The sequence below is a fragment of the Thamnophis elegans genome, chromosome 9, assembly GCF_009769535.1.
Source record: "Thamnophis elegans isolate rThaEle1 chromosome 9, rThaEle1.pri, whole genome shotgun sequence".
NCBI classification, from domain to species: domain Eukaryota; kingdom Metazoa; phylum Chordata; class Lepidosauria; order Squamata; family Colubridae; genus Thamnophis; species Thamnophis elegans.
This window is the reverse complement of record NC_045549.1, coordinates 48,797,111-48,814,618: the sequence shown is the minus strand read 5'-3', so window position 1 is coordinate 48,814,618 and position 17,508 is coordinate 48,797,111. Positions and strand designations below refer to the sequence as shown.

General features: G+C 37.0%; 2 protein-coding genes across 7 annotated transcripts in view; one reads left to right on the top strand and one right to left on the bottom strand.

Moving 5' to 3' along the window:
- The first annotated feature begins 39 nt into the window (after positions 1-39).
- Positions 40-16,999, top strand: PRIMPOL (primase and DNA directed polymerase). Of its 6 annotated transcripts, XM_032224712.1 has the most exons (17): positions 40-201; positions 817-903; positions 3,364-3,433; positions 5,951-6,135; positions 6,810-6,901; positions 7,930-8,071; positions 8,477-8,624; positions 8,784-9,062; positions 11,604-11,766; positions 12,193-12,290; positions 12,652-12,738; positions 12,821-12,929; positions 13,383-13,465; positions 13,550-13,596; positions 15,456-15,788; positions 16,131-16,272; positions 16,371-16,458. In XM_032224712.1, exons 3-16 carry the CDS (start codon positions 3,424-3,426, stop codon positions 16,233-16,235), a joined length of 1,881 nt encoding a protein of 626 aa, XP_032080603.1. In that variant the 5' UTR covers positions 40-201; positions 817-903; positions 3,364-3,423; the 3' UTR covers positions 16,236-16,272; positions 16,371-16,458. The 6 variants fall into 6 exon arrangements, with proteins under 6 accessions (XP_032080603.1, XP_032080606.1, XP_032080605.1 ...); XM_032224715.1 differs by lacking the exons at positions 16,131-16,272; positions 16,371-16,458 and adding an exon at positions 16,715-16,999; XM_032224714.1 differs by lacking the exon at positions 16,371-16,458 and having other exon boundaries at positions 7,933-8,071; positions 16,131-16,306.
- CENPU (centromere protein U) overlaps positions 16,498-17,508 on the bottom strand; it is a 31,010-nt gene continuing 29,999 nt past the window's right edge. Inside the window, exon 12 of the mRNA XM_032224718.1 lies at positions 16,498-16,642. Within this exon, the coding sequence (XP_032080609.1) occupies positions 16,520-16,642 (123 nt within the window). The 3' untranslated portion in view covers positions 16,498-16,519. The remainder of the gene's footprint in view (positions 16,643-17,508) is intronic.

The following is a 17,508-nucleotide window of genomic DNA, read 5'->3' as shown; positions in this document are numbered from 1 at the left end:
TGGAGGAGGGGCCAGAAGGAGGAGGGGAGGGAGGGGTTGCTGCTGCCTGGTGCCGTTGACGACGACCCCAGCAACATGGCCGTTTGTCCAATCACCAGCGCGGGCGCGGTTTTCTTCCCGCCGTCTTTCGAAGCTTGGCTGGCAACTGCGGCCCTCCCTCGAGAAGGGGCTCCGTAAAGCCCCCACCCTCACTCCGCCGAGGTAGGTGGGCTGAGCTTCCTCCCTTTCCCACCAGTTGCTGGGACGGGTTTAAGATGATGTCGTGCAATCACGCAACCTCCGATTCTTTTGTTTTGGAACCGCATGTTTGTTTCCGCAAGTTGCACGGGGCCTTTTGAGTTTTTCTTTGGAGCCGGCAAGAAAAAAAATGCTATACATACATATGTATATACATACATACATACGTACATACGTACATACATACATACATACATACATACAAATAGGCAGATGCAGAGAGACACGGGGGGATCCAAGACACCCTTTTGTGAAGAGGCACTGCTTTCATTCACAAAGCTTATGGGAGATGCACATCCAGTTTGGTGTGCACATCCAAATCAAACTGCCAAATCTGACCTGAGGTAGTAGTTTGCAGTAGACAGGAATGCAAGTTTCTATTCACTTTCAGCTGATCTGAGTTGGCAGCTTCTTTTGTCACTGTGTCAAAAGTGTTTTCCAGTTTGTGCAGACTGGACTGTTGTGGTTTATGTCATCTGCCCCACTTCATTTCATTTTGGGCAAATGCCTCCACTGCACTAGGCTACTAGGGTATGCAGTGACTCCTCCCTTTCACTCACTGGTTGTTGTCCTCCACAGTTATTTCTCTAGGTTGCCTGTCTCCTGAAGGGCCTTCAGTGCTGAACCTGTGGACCAGAGAAACAAGCTCACTGGGGAGAGTGAAAGGTTGGATTTTCTTTTTATTTTGCATATCCATTGATGAAGTAGTGCACCCGTCCTCGTTTCTTAAACTAGCTGAAATTCATGCTATTTCTGCCCCTCTCTGTTTCTAGCCCAGGATCATGTTTCTGTGGTCTGTGTGTACGCACAAACACATTCATTACAGAATAAGTCAGTGGTTCTCAATCTTTTTTTCATCATGCCTACTGCCAATTACCTCCACTAGACCAATTAGATCCCACAGACTAGGCCTCCTCCGAATTCCATCCGCCGGCCAGTGTCGACTGGCGACTACCCGGAGGAGAGCCTTCTCTGTGGCTGCTCCGACCCTCTGGAACGAACTCCCCGTGGAGATTCATACCCTCACCACCCTCCAGGCCTTCCGCATAGCCCTTAAAACCTGGCTGTTCCGACAGGCCTGGGGCTAAAGATCCGCTGCCCCTATCTCGAATGGTATGATTGTTGTGCTTTTTAACCATGTATAGTTTTGTGTTCTTGTTAAACTGTTTGTATCCCCCCTTCCCTTTTTGAGTTGTGAGCCACCCTGAGTCCCCTTAGGGAAAAGGGCGGCATATAAATGAAATAAAACTCAAACTCAAACTACCCCTTTTGAGGCCAAGAACTATGGCCACAGACCATCAAGAGATTTAACTTGAGATTTAAATCATAACATTTCTTCAAGCTTTCTCAGTTCCCCTGTGATGACATTGCAGCCCCCCCCCCCCACCAGTGGCCTGCGGACCACAGATTGATAACCACTGGAACACATATTGGCAATCCAAGACTGTAAATTTTGAATCAAATTATTTTTCCATCATTGATGTATAAATGTATATTTCCAAAAGAATCATAGCCAATAGTTGTTTGTGACATGTAAACAAGCAACAAAGTGCAAAAATTAGCTACATAATGAAAATTGATTGAATTTGAAAGATTTGTTATAATCAATATAACAATATTGGTACTAGAATAACAAATTTTAATGAGTTGTAGAATGTTTCACTGGTTGATTAAATATGCATTTTATTAAACTTCAATCTAATGACATTTTGAGACACATAAAAGTAAGTTGTAAGAAAACCAGTTTGGTATAGTGATTAAGACATTAGGCTAGAAACTGAGAGACTATGAGTTCTAGTCTCAGTTCCAACATAAAGTTGGTTGCATGACTTTGGGCCAGTGACTTTCTCTTGGCCCTAGGAAGGAAGCAATGACAAACCACTTCAGAAATACCTTGTCAAAAAAAACGTGGCACGACAAAACCGTGCTACGCAAAATAGCGGAGATTAAATCGCGTCGCTAAAGTTGCGACGTCATCACCGCGCGTCATCACCGCGGGGACAACAGCGCGGCGACAGAAGGGCGTTCTACATACTTCGTTCTTTGCCTCCAAAGGTAGCCCTCCTCCTCCAGCTGACAGCGGCAGCTGGCACGGGGCAAAGCGGGCTGCCCAGCAGCAGCAGCCTGCGGGAAGGGTCCAGCACAGCCACGGGGGGCAGCAGGAAGCCTGCGGGGGGCCCGAGCAGGGCCGCCGATGCTGGCGGCGGAGGAGGACACAGCAGCGGCGGCGGCTGAGGCTCTCCCGGGGCTGGCGAAGCGGGCTTGCCCGGCAGAGGCAGGCCGCCCTCTTCTTCCTCAACAACATCTCCTTGGATGGGCGGCCGCCGCCACCGGGCAGGCCCGCTTCGCCGGCCCCGGGAGAGCCTCAGCCGCCGCCGCCGCCCGCCCTGCCTCTTCCTCCGGGGGAGGCGCCGGCGGCGGAGGCCACCCGTCCAAGGAGATGTTGTTGAGGAAGAAGAGGGCAGCCTGCCTCCGCCGGGCAAGCCCGCTTCGCCGGCCCGGGAGAGCCTCAGCCGCCGCCGCTGCTGCGTCCTCCTCCGCTTCCTGCTGCCCCCCGCGGCTGAGCTGGACCCTTCCCGTGGGCTGCTGCTGCTGGGCAGCCCGCTTTGCCCCGTGCCCGCTGCCGCTGTCAGCTGGAGGAGGAGGGCTACCTTTGGAGGCAAAGAACGAAGCATGTAGAACGCCCTTCTGTCACCGCGCTGTTGTCGCGGCGGTAGGGTCATTTTTTTCTTAGCGCTTCGGACGCCGCGGATTTGCCTCCGCACTTATGTCGGCGCGGATAAGGGCATCGCGGTTTTGTGGTGGAACCCAAAAAAACTGCAGGAACTTATCCAGAAACCTCTCCAAGAATCAGACACAATTAAATAGAAGTTAAAAAAAAGTTAAGTTAACTTACAGTGTAGTAAACAAAAGCTAGCAAAATTTTGGACATATATAGTACTTTTCTTTCTCTATTAGACTAATAGACTATTGTATGAATTACTGAACATGTGAACATAATCTAGCCTCACTTCATCATTAACTTGAAAAAATGCATTAAGGGTAACAAGTTTCTATTGGTAAAAATTCAGTAACAGGCTGGCTGTAACAGCATAATAATCTAGTATTTTATGTGTTTTCCTACAGATACTTTTCTTATGAAAACTAAAGATTGAATGCTATTGATTACTATCCAAAGAAACTGTCATGAATATTGGTAAGTTCATTGTTTGAAAACCTAATAATGTTTATAATGTATTTGCTCACAATAAATATTTGCTAAGTAATAAAAAGACTCGCAATTAAGTTTTGATTTCTGTTGTGTGTTTCACGCTCCTGTTTCATATACTATTAAAATCTGCTTAAGAAAAAAAAAGTTGTTAACTGGAACCTAAAAAAAACAACAACCTATCTCTTTCTCCCCTTCAATTTCATTTCCACATTTTTACTGCATTCTAATTCTTTCCATAAGTGAAATAACATTTGTAATATGTTTTTACATATACATCAAGAATGTACTTTGGGAATCTTGATGCTAAATTAATGGAATGATTATACACCAGCATAGAGTGGTTTTTCTTTCCAGTTGGCTTTTCCTTATTTGTAATCAGATTTCAATACTTGGGTACAAAATGGTTGCAAAAAGTAGTCAAAGGAATGTGCTATTAGTTACATATGGTGACTATTTATTTATTAGATTTATACCTGCCACTATTAAAAGAGTTTGCACTTAGGCAGTTTAGTTATGAGAATAATATCCTAAAACATATATACTGTAGTAGAAAATCAAAGACAATGGCAACAAAGTTCCATTCATAACACATCAATAGCATCTCAACTTTCAAAGGCACTCAGAATAATTTAGCTTTTAATGGTTTACAAGGGGATCAGTGTAATTTCCCTGGGTAAACTATCGGTAATGCAAATGTACTCACTGAATAATAGTGCTTGTATGCCTCATTGCCCTTACTGCAACAAATAAGTAACTGCATTTCCTGACACCTGCATATATGACAGGTCAAATCATGCTTGGCTCTGTTAATGTTGTATAAAGCTATCCATCTTTTTATAATTGCAGCAAGAACTGAACATTGTCGGATCAAAATGTAATAATGTTTCCAACGTATGTCAGCCAGCATTTGGACCATTGCATTCTGGACTAGTTGCAACTTTTAAGTGGTCTTCAAATATAGCTACTTTTTGAATACATTGTAGGGATCAGCAGGAAACACCATTACATGGTCTTCCCAGTCTAAGCAGTCCTGCAACAGGCACAACAATCAGAGCTGCTGCCACCTTCTCCATCTGTTTATCCTGCAATACCTGTTCTCTTAGGGATATTGCACCTCACTGAGAGACCGAACTGGGGCTGACAGAACTCCTTAATGTACAAACAGTAACTCTGTTCTGAACAGGGTTAGGATTGTTTTGTCCCTTTCGGCCTCTAATATTTACTCTCAGATGCCAGAAGAAGCCATTAACAGATCTCTTGGATGTCCCAGGATTACACTATATACTTGCTGATAATATCATACTTGGTACAGATGAATGTTCTATCAGTTTAATGTAAATGTCAAAAACCAGGTAAAAGAAGATTTCACGTGGGAGTAACTACCAGGCTAATCTCTCCACCGACCAAATGGAATTACACACTAAAGAAACAGTAGAGCATAGGATAGTGCTTTTAATCACCAATCTTTTCAAATGCTCCAGAAAGATGCCAGTCTAAATGTTATAGAAGGCCACCAAAAGATCTAAAAGAACCAGAAGGGATATGCCACCCTCATCCAGCTTCTAAAGAAGTTCATAAGAATGGCCAATATTGTTGCATTCTATGTCCAAGCTTACATCCTGAGTGAAAATGGTCCTAATAATCAACTTTCTTTATTATGCTCTTGAAATGGGCTGTAACTTTCCTAGGAGAAAGTAGAAGACGGGATGCTAGCTGCCAGGACCAAAAGGCTTTCAGCATCACTCTCTCCTGAAGACAGGTTGGATCCAGATCATCACACACTTCTGATTCTCAAAGTCAGGAGGATCCAATCTATAAGTAGCCAGAAATAGCCAGAGAGCACATTAACAGATCACCTTAACAGAGAGAGGACAGCTTCAGTAACTAATCAGATACTCAATATAACACTACAAAATCAGTGGAAAACTACCTTAAACACCCACTGGAGTCTATTTTGATTCATAAAATGTGGCAGACCATGTTTATTGGTTTAATCATCCCATATAGAGAGATTAATCTTATTTGCACTAGGAAGAGATTTGACAAAGGTTGATAGAAATAACTTCCATATCCAGACTACTAAATATCTAAAGCAAATCCAACATGTGGCTTCCTAAATCTGGAGACGTGGATCCCAGCCTAACATGTGTGGTCTAGGATTATATGGGAGAAGCCCATGGTTACCATGGAGGCCATGAGCAATATCTGACTCAGCTTCACATGGATGAAAGTTGATGTTAGCCAATACCAACACCAAAAGATCTTTGTCTTACATAGGGATTCTGCCAGACTGCAGGAAGATCCCCAACTTGCTGTAACAGCCAACATAAATACAGATATTTAGGAAAATAAACATCTTTCTTCCACATCCTATACTACATTCTATAATATGTTTATAAAACTTTCTGATTTCAAACATTTTGATAAACATAATGTTACTATTGGATTGAATTGGGATTTTTTTCTGGAAAGGTCTTAAGTGTTTACTGTTAATTGCTTCAGGATCAACCAAGAGAAAGTGGGAAGAAAAACTGAAGAATGTTGAGGAACTAACATCTTTCTATAAGCGGAGGCCTCTCTGCTCCAGTTACAAGCCCAAACTGTCCAATCCATTGCAACCACCTTCAGTTTGGAAGCTATTCTATCGGCAAACTCATGCATTTAATTTTGCCAAGACTTGTAAAGAGGTACAGTAGTAATGAATAGGGCAGCATTTCTGACAATTGAATGTTAACAACTGTTATAGGATTTTGATAATTCAGAAATTAATTTATTATTACTGAATTTTATTTATGAAATGCTCCATATTAAAAAAACAGGTTTAGTCTGATTTACTCTACAAATCCTTGGATATTTAAAACATAAGCTAATAAGCTTAGGAAACAGCCACATTTTAATTACATAGTGAAGAAACTGAAAATTAAAATGCACAAAGCCAGCTTGCTTCTGTTTCTTTTGAAAGAAGTCAGAAATGGTCAATAACAACTAAATAAGTACCTTTAATAAAAATGGCTGAATGTTGCTTACAGAATTGTGGTCGAATCAGCATCATTAAAAAATAAAAGAGTTTATACTTAAGGAAAATTTTAGATTATTACAATTATTTGGAAGAAGCAGGGCCATTCATATAATAAGCAGACTTAATATATTGCAGGATTTAGATATAATAATACATAGCAAATAATAAAAAATAGAAATATATATTTAAAGGATTTAAAGGATTGTTTTCATGTGACTTTCCTTTATTGTCAAACATAGGCATGTTACAGACAAAATATGACAACAGAACTAAATTAATAACTAGCTATGACTTTCAGAAAAACATATGTAGTTATGTATGTCATTGATGTTATTTCAAAAGGATGTTCATGTATTTGCTTTGGAAAAGTGTGATGGAAATAATCAGCGGCTCTATCTTGTGACAACTTATACAGAACTTTGGTTCTACTACCGGTATGTACCTGAAGATTGGGAACAAAATTATTTCTATAGCCTACATTGATGCAAATTCTGTCTAGCAAAGCTTATTCCAAAATTTGTGTAGAATTGCAGCCTTTAGTATTTGTGTGTTTATTTTTCCCATTATTATGAGACATAATGAATTTTATCAGATTTTTTAAAAAATAAAGCTTAAATTCAGAATAGCTATCTCTTTACTGTGATGCTAGCTCTTTGCTATGATGCTGAACATCCAACCTTACATTAAAGTCTCTAAGCAGCTTCTTAAAATATTTAAATAGTACTGGGATCATTCTGTTGTCGGAATAATAGATAATATAGATACTTTTTAAATATTCACTCACAAACATTTTGGCTTAGATAGTACCTTATGTTTGGGACACTTGTGATTTTATGATTTTAAGGTGGTCCTTTAAAAATGAGAAATGCATGAAATAGACTAACAAGTCAACAAAGCCAGGATAAAAATAAATTTGATACAATACGTTTAAATTAAGTAAATACAGTTCATGATTTTCCCTTTCTGTCTCATTTGACAGTTTTTGAAAGGCCCTGGGGATATTTAAGGCTTAATATGAATAGCTAGAGATTATATGTTCTTCACATGGTGACTCATGAAGGTCCCCCTAAATATGCAGCTGACATTTGGCATTCCTTCCTGAAATATTGTGGTTTTCCATAATTGTCAGGTCAGACACAAACAAAAAAAAGGAAGATGGTAAAATATTGTATAAATATCTTATATAGCATTTCTGCAACGTTAATACAATGCCCTGATTAGTATTGTGATGGTTCTATAGATCACAGAGCTCTACTATGTTTTAGTCAAAGCTGGCTGAGGAACCCAAGACCTTCCAGTTGTTACTATTGAGTTACTGAATGGCAGCTCTCACATCCTTCACCATTTATCTGCATTAGTTAAAACTGCTGATATTTGTAGACGGGGAATCTTTAGTCAACGGTACTAAACAGGGGAGAAATAGTTTACCTAATTATGATGACAATATTTCTGAATTTCAAAGTAGCAAACATGAAACAAAACTGAAACACTGCTATGAAATCATCCCAGAAACAGCTGTTTGCAAGCTTTACTTTGATTTGGAATTCTACAAACCAACAAATCAGGGAGCCAACGCAAATCAGATGGTAGAAGATCTAATTAAGGTATTTTTTTAAAGGAGAATTGCAATTACAAATTAATTGTAATAATAGATTGTCAGAATTAATAGCCAATAGAAGCTGTAAAGCTTTCTATAAATTCAAGTTTAAACCTGAAAATGAATTTCATTACCATTTTAGAAAATATTATTTGTTTGGGGAAGATATATGATAAGAATTATTTAACTTACAATGTATCATAATTTTTTATATATGAAAATTAAAATTGTTAATGTACATTCTGAGTGGTTCTCGGAGGCCAATATTTTTTTGAAAAAGCTCTCAAAACCATAAGAATGTTGTGGATTGCTGCTAGTATATGGAACTATTTGTTTTGATTGTCTGCCTTTACATATGAACATACATAAATATGAAATGAAAAGGGGCATTGTGATTGGGTTTTTTTTTTAGTTTATAGGTAGAAAACTAGATGAATACTATGAAATAAAATGCTCTGCTGAGAATATTTTGAAATTGGATTCCAGCACTGAAGAAAAATATAGCTGCCATTTAATATTTCTCCTTGAAAATGCTGCATTTAAGAATAATATCCACATAGGTAAATATTTCATATTTCAAATGCATGTTCTAATTCATTTGCTTTTATAAACTTTATACCGTTCAGTTTGTATAAAAAATATTGTGATTTTAAACACTTTGCAAGAGAAAATTACAGGTTTTTATGGTACTGTTTTTCTCTATTCTGATTATCTTAAAGGTAACTTTTTAAGAACAATTTTGCAACCTGCTATTCTTTTAACTAAGAATAAAGATGCAATGGACCGCCAAAACATCAACTCTGTTGGTCGATGTTATAAAACTACCGTTGGTTTGCCTACATGTTTTGAAAACAACAGTTTAATCAAAGATGCATATCAAAACTTGAAACTGAACTCTTACAAAATATCAGAAAAAGTAACTTCAGAAGAAAATCCAGATCTTTCTTTTTTAATAGTGAATGGTAAACAAGGAGAAAAGCAACTGTTTGTGGATCTTGGTAAATATAAACCTAAATGTTATACTGTCTAGGGTTTGCATAGCATGCCAGGATTGTTTAAGATTGCAAATATTTCTTCCCGTGAGACATGCAGCTTTGAAAACAGTTAATTCATGGCTTGTGTAGTGTTTACTACAGAATTAGCATATTGGGACAAAGCATTTTCATGGTGTAAGACGATTAACGGATATGTTCTTAACTATGAAACGTCAATGTGCCTGATGACATTTTAAGATCTAAAAAAGTTATGAACAGCTATTGCAAATATATATATGAATTGAACAGCAGTCAGGTGTTGATTAGTTAAGAACACGATTGGCTTGCGTTCTGTTGTGTGTTCTACTATTTTCAAATATGACATTCCCAGGAAAATAGCTAGCAAATTTACAGTATCTATCTGAAAGTCCGAATCTAGTATTTTGTATTTTTCTCTCTTGGTCTATGTAGAATTGGTTATGCACACAGGGAATATTCGTATATTGTTTAACTAATCTTTTCAGTATACTTCTGTTTCAAAATTCTAGCACAAATTTGAATGTTACATGATATCTGATGCTGCAGTGTAGGCCTGAGCCAATTTCTTCCCAATGTATGATACTGAATCTTATAATGTGCAATAGGAAGAATATCTGTAGGGCTTCATTCGTACAATTATATGCAACTACAAATACAGAAAAATTATAGGCAATTACATCATTTTTGATATAATTTGTTTTTTTTAAGAATTAATTTTTGCATGTGTAATATAATCTTGGTTGCAGAGCACTAATTAATTTTAGAATAGAACTTTAGAATTATACAATCACCAATAAATTTGTATTCGCTGCATTTCCATTTCTGAACATTTATTAGAGATTTCAGAAGAAAAGTAATATCAGTGTCTACCGTGTTGTCTAAAATATTTTCCCTACGCAGTCAGACTGAAGAGCACATAAAAACTTGAAAAGTTCAAAATTCAGAATAAATGTTAAATCGAGTCATAATAACTTGATTTGTTTAAATCAGTGTTTCCCAAATCTTTTCCTTCATTATCCACAAGTATTTTTGGGGTCTGGCAAAAAGAGAAAGTTCAGTCTGCCCCAGGAACTGCTGATAGTTTTACAGAGGAATTATTTAATCTGTCATTTGTACTGCTCAACTTACCAGTACATCACTTAGTGACCGTTCAAAGTTATGGCACTGAAAAAAGTGACTTATAACCATTTTTCACTTATGACCATTGCAGCATTCCTATGGTCACATCATTTACATCAGTGGTGAAATCTATTTTTTTTTTTTGCCCACTGGTTCTGTGGGCATGGCTTGGTGGTGGTAGTGGTCATGTGACTGGGTGGGCATGTCAATTTTTTTTCACTTTTTAAAGCATTTTTTTCCTGCCTATTCGCCCGAACTGGCAGGAAAAAAATGCTTTAAAAAGTGGGGCGGAAAGTTTCCCATGATTATGTGGATCAGCTGTGAGCTACGTGATTGTGGGAAGCTTTACTCCCCCCCACCACTTTTTAAAGCATTGTTTTCCTGCCAGTTCAGGCGAATTATCTTACTTTGTTGTTTGTATAAGAGTTTGTGCATTAGAGACAAATTTCTTTTGTGTCCAATCACACTTGGCCAATAAAGTATTCTAACAGTGTAGGTAGAAGACTGGGGAAGGAAGCACAGAGAAAAGAGGGATCAATCTGGAAACTCTACAAAGTCATAAGGAAACTATGTCCAATCCCAACTTGAGCACTGCTTACCCATCTGACTCTTAACTAGGTGCTAACCATTAATAAGATTCATGTACATAGACTTTTAGCAATAAATCTGCTTCATTGAACCTTCATGTGTGGATTTGTTCTTCTGTGCCTGGCAAAGAGTTTTGTGTTCTTTATGAAGGCAGGTGTGGAAAATCCTACTTCAAAATGGCACCATACCCTCCCCAGATACCACATCAAGAATGAATTATGAATTGCTAATGAGAAAAACTCTAAATAATCTTCTTCAATTAACATGTTGCCTTGACTGTTTGACCTAAGCTCAATTATTTATTTATTTATTTGTTTAGCATCCCAACTTTATTATTTTTACAAATAACTCAAGGCAGCATTTGCTCTAGGAAACCATTTTAATGGGCTTGTGTATTGTGACCCAAAGAAAAACCACTTTTACCAAATTTGGGGTATTTGAAAAGCACTCATTTAAATAAAAAACAATCTTTCAAAGTAATGGTTTTTTTAGCCAACTTGTTTCAGAAAAATAGTTTCTTTAAGAAACTATGCCACATGAAGGAGAATCTTTGGAATCCGTATTTCTTTAAAAAAATGATAATTCTAATTTAAAATCACAATTCTAGTTTAACTTTTGAACACATACACATGTATAATTTGTCTTATTTTCTATGTTCTTTTTGTATTTAAAGGAATGCATGATAAACTGAAGACTTAATTCAGTAGGGTTAAACATTCTTATGCAGACCAAAATCCATAGTCTTAAAAATGGTTGTTGAAATGTTTTGTATTCATGGAGTAAAAACCCCCATACTTTTCTATATTTATCTTTCCTTAGGAGTTTATACAAAAAATAGAAATTTTCGATTATACATGTCATCAAAAGCAGGACACACTGTCAGTTTGAATATTGCAGAAGATAACAAGTTTGTTCCTAAATCTGTAAACAATTCTTGCATAGATGAACAGTATTTTTTGTCCTCCTTGATCTGCAATGTAAGGTAGTAATTTCAAAGTATTGCCTTTTTAATTATTGAAGATGTTTATTTGTAGCAGCAAGAGATTTTCTGTCTGGGAATGCTTGAGGCGACTATGTTACACAGAATCATACTCGAGTTTAAGCATGCTAAGAGTTACTAGTGTGAGGAGTTGAGTTTTCTCAGATTTGGATCCTTGAAGATAAACAGCTCTGTCATAGAAGGAAATCATTGTCCTGTCTCTTTTGTTTCAAGACTGCATCTTGAAATTTCTTTAAGTCAACTTCTGTCATTTTATATGTAGCATATATATCACAGTGAAAACACTCTTAGAATACCTTGCAAACTAAAAATAACATTTTCTAATGGGCAATGATGGAATGAAAAGGATACATGAATAGAGAAGTATAATTGGAAAAAAATATTCTTATAATTCTTGTTTTCCATCAGATTTTCAGACTGCTTAAAAATTTTGACCTGTGACAACCAAGAACATGCAAGAGAACCATCCCTATATTTTGAAGACAAACTATCAAGGAGCTGTCTGGGTATTTCCATTAGATTAAATTGAAATGTTGGTTCTAGTAATAAATGTATGGCACTGACATCAGTATTTCACAATATGTAAATAAATTAATTTTCAAACTTAATTCTGTGCATCAGGAGTGCACTTTCAACAAAAAATCCTGTGCTGTAAAATATGTATTAACTTTCTGTAAGGTAATCGCGAAACAATATTGCAGATTTCAAAATGTGTTTTGTTTCTGAGCAAGATTAAGGTTCTTGCCTCCGTAATATTGACAATAATTACGAAAAGCTTACAAATTACTTATGAATCCTAGCTGGTTCTTACTATGATTTTTAAAATTTTATTGGTAAGAATAAAGATGTAATTTTATTCTTTTACAGCTCCAATAGAAGGATGCCATTGTTCACCTTACCCAGAAATTGATGATTTTGTTCGCACTTTAATCAAGAAAGATAATGTTCAAGGAGGTAAAAAAAAATTACCCAGGAGAAATATGTTATCTAAAGGTACTTATATTGTTTTCAAGAAACAGACTATCTTTTTTTTCAGGGATAAGAAGATGGAATTACTTTTCACTTGAACAGCTTATTGTATATGACATCTTCAACTATCGATGGTGCAGAAATATTGGCAGAGCTCACAAAAGTAATAATATAATGTAGGTTCACTCTTGTTACTCTTAATATCTACTTAATGCTTTGGAATCTAAATTATATTTATTTCATGGTATATAGGCTTTTGTAATTATGTTTAGAATTTGTAAAAAAAAGGGTATAGCAAAATTTGATATGTTAGAATACAGGGAATAAAGGTTTGGTAATCATTTTTAGTCAGCATCAGTATATGGTAAGTATATGAACTTTCTAAATCCAATACATGGATGCTTCTGTATGTTCATATACATGTGTATGCATGCATGCATAGGTTCAGTATGAACAGTAAATCAAATTTTATTCACTAGTGCTTAATCTTATATCTATGATCGCACTATTTTTTCTTAACAGTAACAGAAAAGGAGGGAATTAATTTCCTGGTATACAGACATCAAATAATAACATTCTTATTTATTACAGAACAAACTGTAATTCTAAAATCCCATTTATATTTTAAGGATTATAATAGATTTGAAAAATGAAAATTGGTATCAGAAATGTCATGATCCTATTTGCAGAGCTGAAAACTTCAAGTCAGAATGTGAGTACATTCTGTAATTATCCCATTATCATTGTTTATTTTAAATAAATTGCTAATGTAATTTCACTTGTATTTATGACATAGGTTTTCCACTACCAGTCGAAGTATGCTTGCCCTTCCTTTTCAAAGAGGTATGTTTTTCTCTTTTAATACTGAAATTCAGCATAAGACATGTTTAACTGAATAATTATAAAATAGGAATTAATTAATAAATTAACAGAATTACAATTACCAGTATATCTTATTATTTTTGTTTACCTTATAAGTAACTTAATTATCATAAAGCTTCAGTAAATGTATTTTGTAGTTATAAAGTTATATTTGGAAGCCTTCCTTTAGAACAGTGATTCTCAACCTGTGGGTTGGAACCCCTTTGGGGGTCAAACGACCCTTTCACAGGGGTCGCCTAAGACCATCGGAAAACACATATTTTCAATGGTCTTAGGAACCGAGAAACCAATTTTATGGTTGGGGGTCACCACAACATGCGGAACTGTATTAAAGTGTTGTGGCATTGGGAAAGTTGAGAACCACTGCTTTAGAACAGGGGTGTCAAACTTATGTCACGTGATGTATCGGGACTTTCCCCTTTGCTAAACCGGTAATGCCCAGCGCCTGACCCAAGTGGCACATAGGCCAGGAGTTTGACAGCCCTGCTTTAGAAGCTTTGAAGTGATTTGATTTCCAGGAATAGTTATGCAAAACTATAAATGGGTGAAGTTCAGCATGAATCTATACAATCTGTAAAGTGTGCAATTAAAAATATTGTATTTTTCGTAGTAAGACGCACTTTTTCCCTCAAAAAAGAGGCTGAAAATCTGGGTACATCTTATACACTGAATACAGCATTTTTTGCCTCCCCAAACCCTGCCCCCTTCACCAAAATGGCTGTGCAGAGCCTTTAGAAGGCTTCCAGAGTGATCCTGGGGAGGGGAGAAATGAATGAAAAATGGGCCATATTTTTGCTCAATTTTGCCCCCCCGCCGCCCCCAGGAACATTGTACAAGCCTCCTAAAGCCTATTCATGCCCTTTTTTTAAATAAAAAACAGGCCCGTTTTCATGAAAACGGGCTGTTTTTGGGACATCTGCAGAGTGCAAAAACTTTTTTTAAAACTTGCCTCTTCAAAATTTTGGTGCGTCTTATACTCCGAAAATACGGTAGATTTGTTCCCTCCATTAGAGCAGGATAAAGGAAATAATATCATTAACCTGGAATAAGAATAGTTGAATAAAATATTTCTGTCCGAACTGAGACATAGGGAAGACTGCATTTAACTTTTTTAAACTGGTGTTGTCCCTCTATATTCTGTTAGCTTAAAGCATCTTGAATACAGTTCTTTATATCTAAAAAAATATTCTTTGCAAAACAAGATTGTTATGGAAACGACCTAGTTCTAACAATAACCGTGTATCAAAAACAATAAATATAAACAGTTTGTTTTCTACAACAAAATAGCATTATTTAAGAGTTTCTTTTTTTACAATGGATGGGGGTTATTCTGTTAACCAACATGTTCCTCCCACTTGCTTTGATAAGGCTATCATTTTTTTCAGCATATCCCTATGGGAACAAAACCAGTTAATACAAGCCAAAAAAGGGCAGCTGGGCACTCCAGGTGAAAATAATAATAAAATATACAGTGGCTAAAAGCTAAATTCCCCTTCTCTCTCTCTTCATTATATATAGGACACTGCATAGATAATCACAGTTAATCTATAGCAGTGTTTTTCAACCTTGGCAGCTTTAAGATGTGTGGATTTCACTTTTCAGAACTTCCCAGCCAGCATGCTTCCTTCTCATATAATCCACTATCATCCACCCATCCAAATCCTAAATACAGCAGTGTTGTGTTGTTCAGGGCTAGATAAGCCTAGAACTTTGGGGAAAGGGGGGATAGCTTTAGCCAATATGTAATTGGTATTCTATATGGCAATGTCACCAGAAAAGTATAATCTAAAACTCTACATTTTGACATTTGCTCTTTAAAGGATGAAGAATATGTTGGTACAATAGGTGAAAATAACACTGAAGAAAGAGCAAATACAGTTGATACTACAGGTTTATTGGACAGCATGCCTTTTACTTCGGTGCAAGAAAATAGCAAGCTAAACAAGAAAAGTTCAAATGTTGAATGGGATCATGAGTTTGACGCCTGCCTTTTGGAAGCTTCTGAAGATGTGGAACTAATTGAAGCTACTGATATTTTTCATACCCAGAGGAACTGTACTGTGGGTGAAATACCTGATGAGCTCCTAGCAGATGTTTTAAGAAATTATGAAGTAAAAGAAAGAAAGGAAAGTTACAAAAATCTTGTGGATGAAGTAAGTATCACATCATCAGATACATTTGTCAATACTGAAAACCCAGCAAAAAATTAATTTGATTATTTCTTTAAAATTACTGTGACACTATGTATATGATACATTTTGTATGTTTACTGTGGTTGATGAAGAATAAAGACAACTAGAATTTAGAAGCAACTAGGTGTAGGAAAGATAACATTTGGGATTTAGGAAAAGGATTTTATTGAATTGCCAAATATGTAAATAGTAATGCAAGTACATAAATAGTAATGTGATATATTTAGAGCTGACAAGTAGAAGCCTGCGCTCTAAGTTTTAATTTCTCAGCAACCATATTCTTTCTTATTTCTTGAAAAGCAGCATACATGTACTCAACATGCAGCTACATGTGCCTTGCCAGATGAAACATTACTGCAACTAAATAATAGCAAGATTATTTTTCTGTTGGAAAGACTACTTTCATGAAAGAATAAGTTAAAGATCACTTGCTCTCTCACACAAAGTAAATATATTAAAATACTATATTTATGATTCAATGGTCTGTTTTATTGCCTCATTATTTCTTCTTTGTCAAACAAAATATTTTTCTTTTTCTTTCAGTCAGTCATACCAGTAAGCATGCCAAAAGGAATTTATGGAGTTTAGGTCACTGAAAAAAATACGATTATTTAGAGTTTTCCTACTTCAACTTCAACTTTATATTTGAATACATTGCACATCTGATAACACAGAATTTACAGTATGAATACTTAATTGGTTTTTTGCAATTCCAAACTTTCCTGTAATTTTGTGTTGATATTTTTTAAGTGACTTTCTGCTCCTAAAATTCTTCGTGACTCCATCAGAAGTGCAGGGAGGCTGGAAATGCCATACTATGGAACAGAAAGAGAAAAACAAGACATAGTTTATAATAAGCTGGCTGATTTTGGGCCATTCTCTTTCAGCTGAAGAAGAGGGCAAGAGGAGAAACCACTTCCAAAAGGGATGCCAGGAAAACAGCATGGACTTGTGCAGGCAGTTGCCACAAGTCAAGACTGTTTTAATTTCCTCTGCTCTTGTAGTTAACAAACCATAGTCCTGACAGTTAAGATATATGGGTTTATGATTAATGCTGTTTTTGTGATGAAGGCTGATATTCTGCCCATATCCCAATTGTGTTTGTGGGCCATCTCTGACATGTTCTTTCATGCATGCCTGAAAAGAAAGCTTTATTAAAATATGCAAGACTATATTTTATTCAGATGTGGTTTTTTAAAAATTCAATGTTGAAGTATCCTTCAATCTGGAAACTCTGGAGCCATTACAAGGCTTGTTGCATTCTTAGTTTCAAGTGAATACAAGTATCATCCCGCACGTTCTGCCCACCCCCCAGCTCCGCACATTCGGGATCCCCCCTAGTTCAGTGCATGGAGCTCTGTCCAGCTGGAGAGGGGTTGCACGAGGCCTGTTCTGCCCTCAGCCTCACCAAGCCCTTGTGCAGCTCTCCCAAGGCACCTCCGCCGCCGCCACACTCCGAACTTCCAAACTCCAAAACTCGGGGCTGAGTCTTCCAGCATCGGCTGCTCTAGGAGTGCTCTCTATGGTGGGCCGGCTGCTGGAAGACACTCTGTCTGGAAGACTCTCTGTGAGGCTATGGAAGAGCTGTGGTCTGAAGTGCAGATGTTTGAATGTTTGAATGTTTATTAACATTTATAGGCCGCCCTTTTCCCTGAGGGGACTCAGGGCGGCTCACATAAAA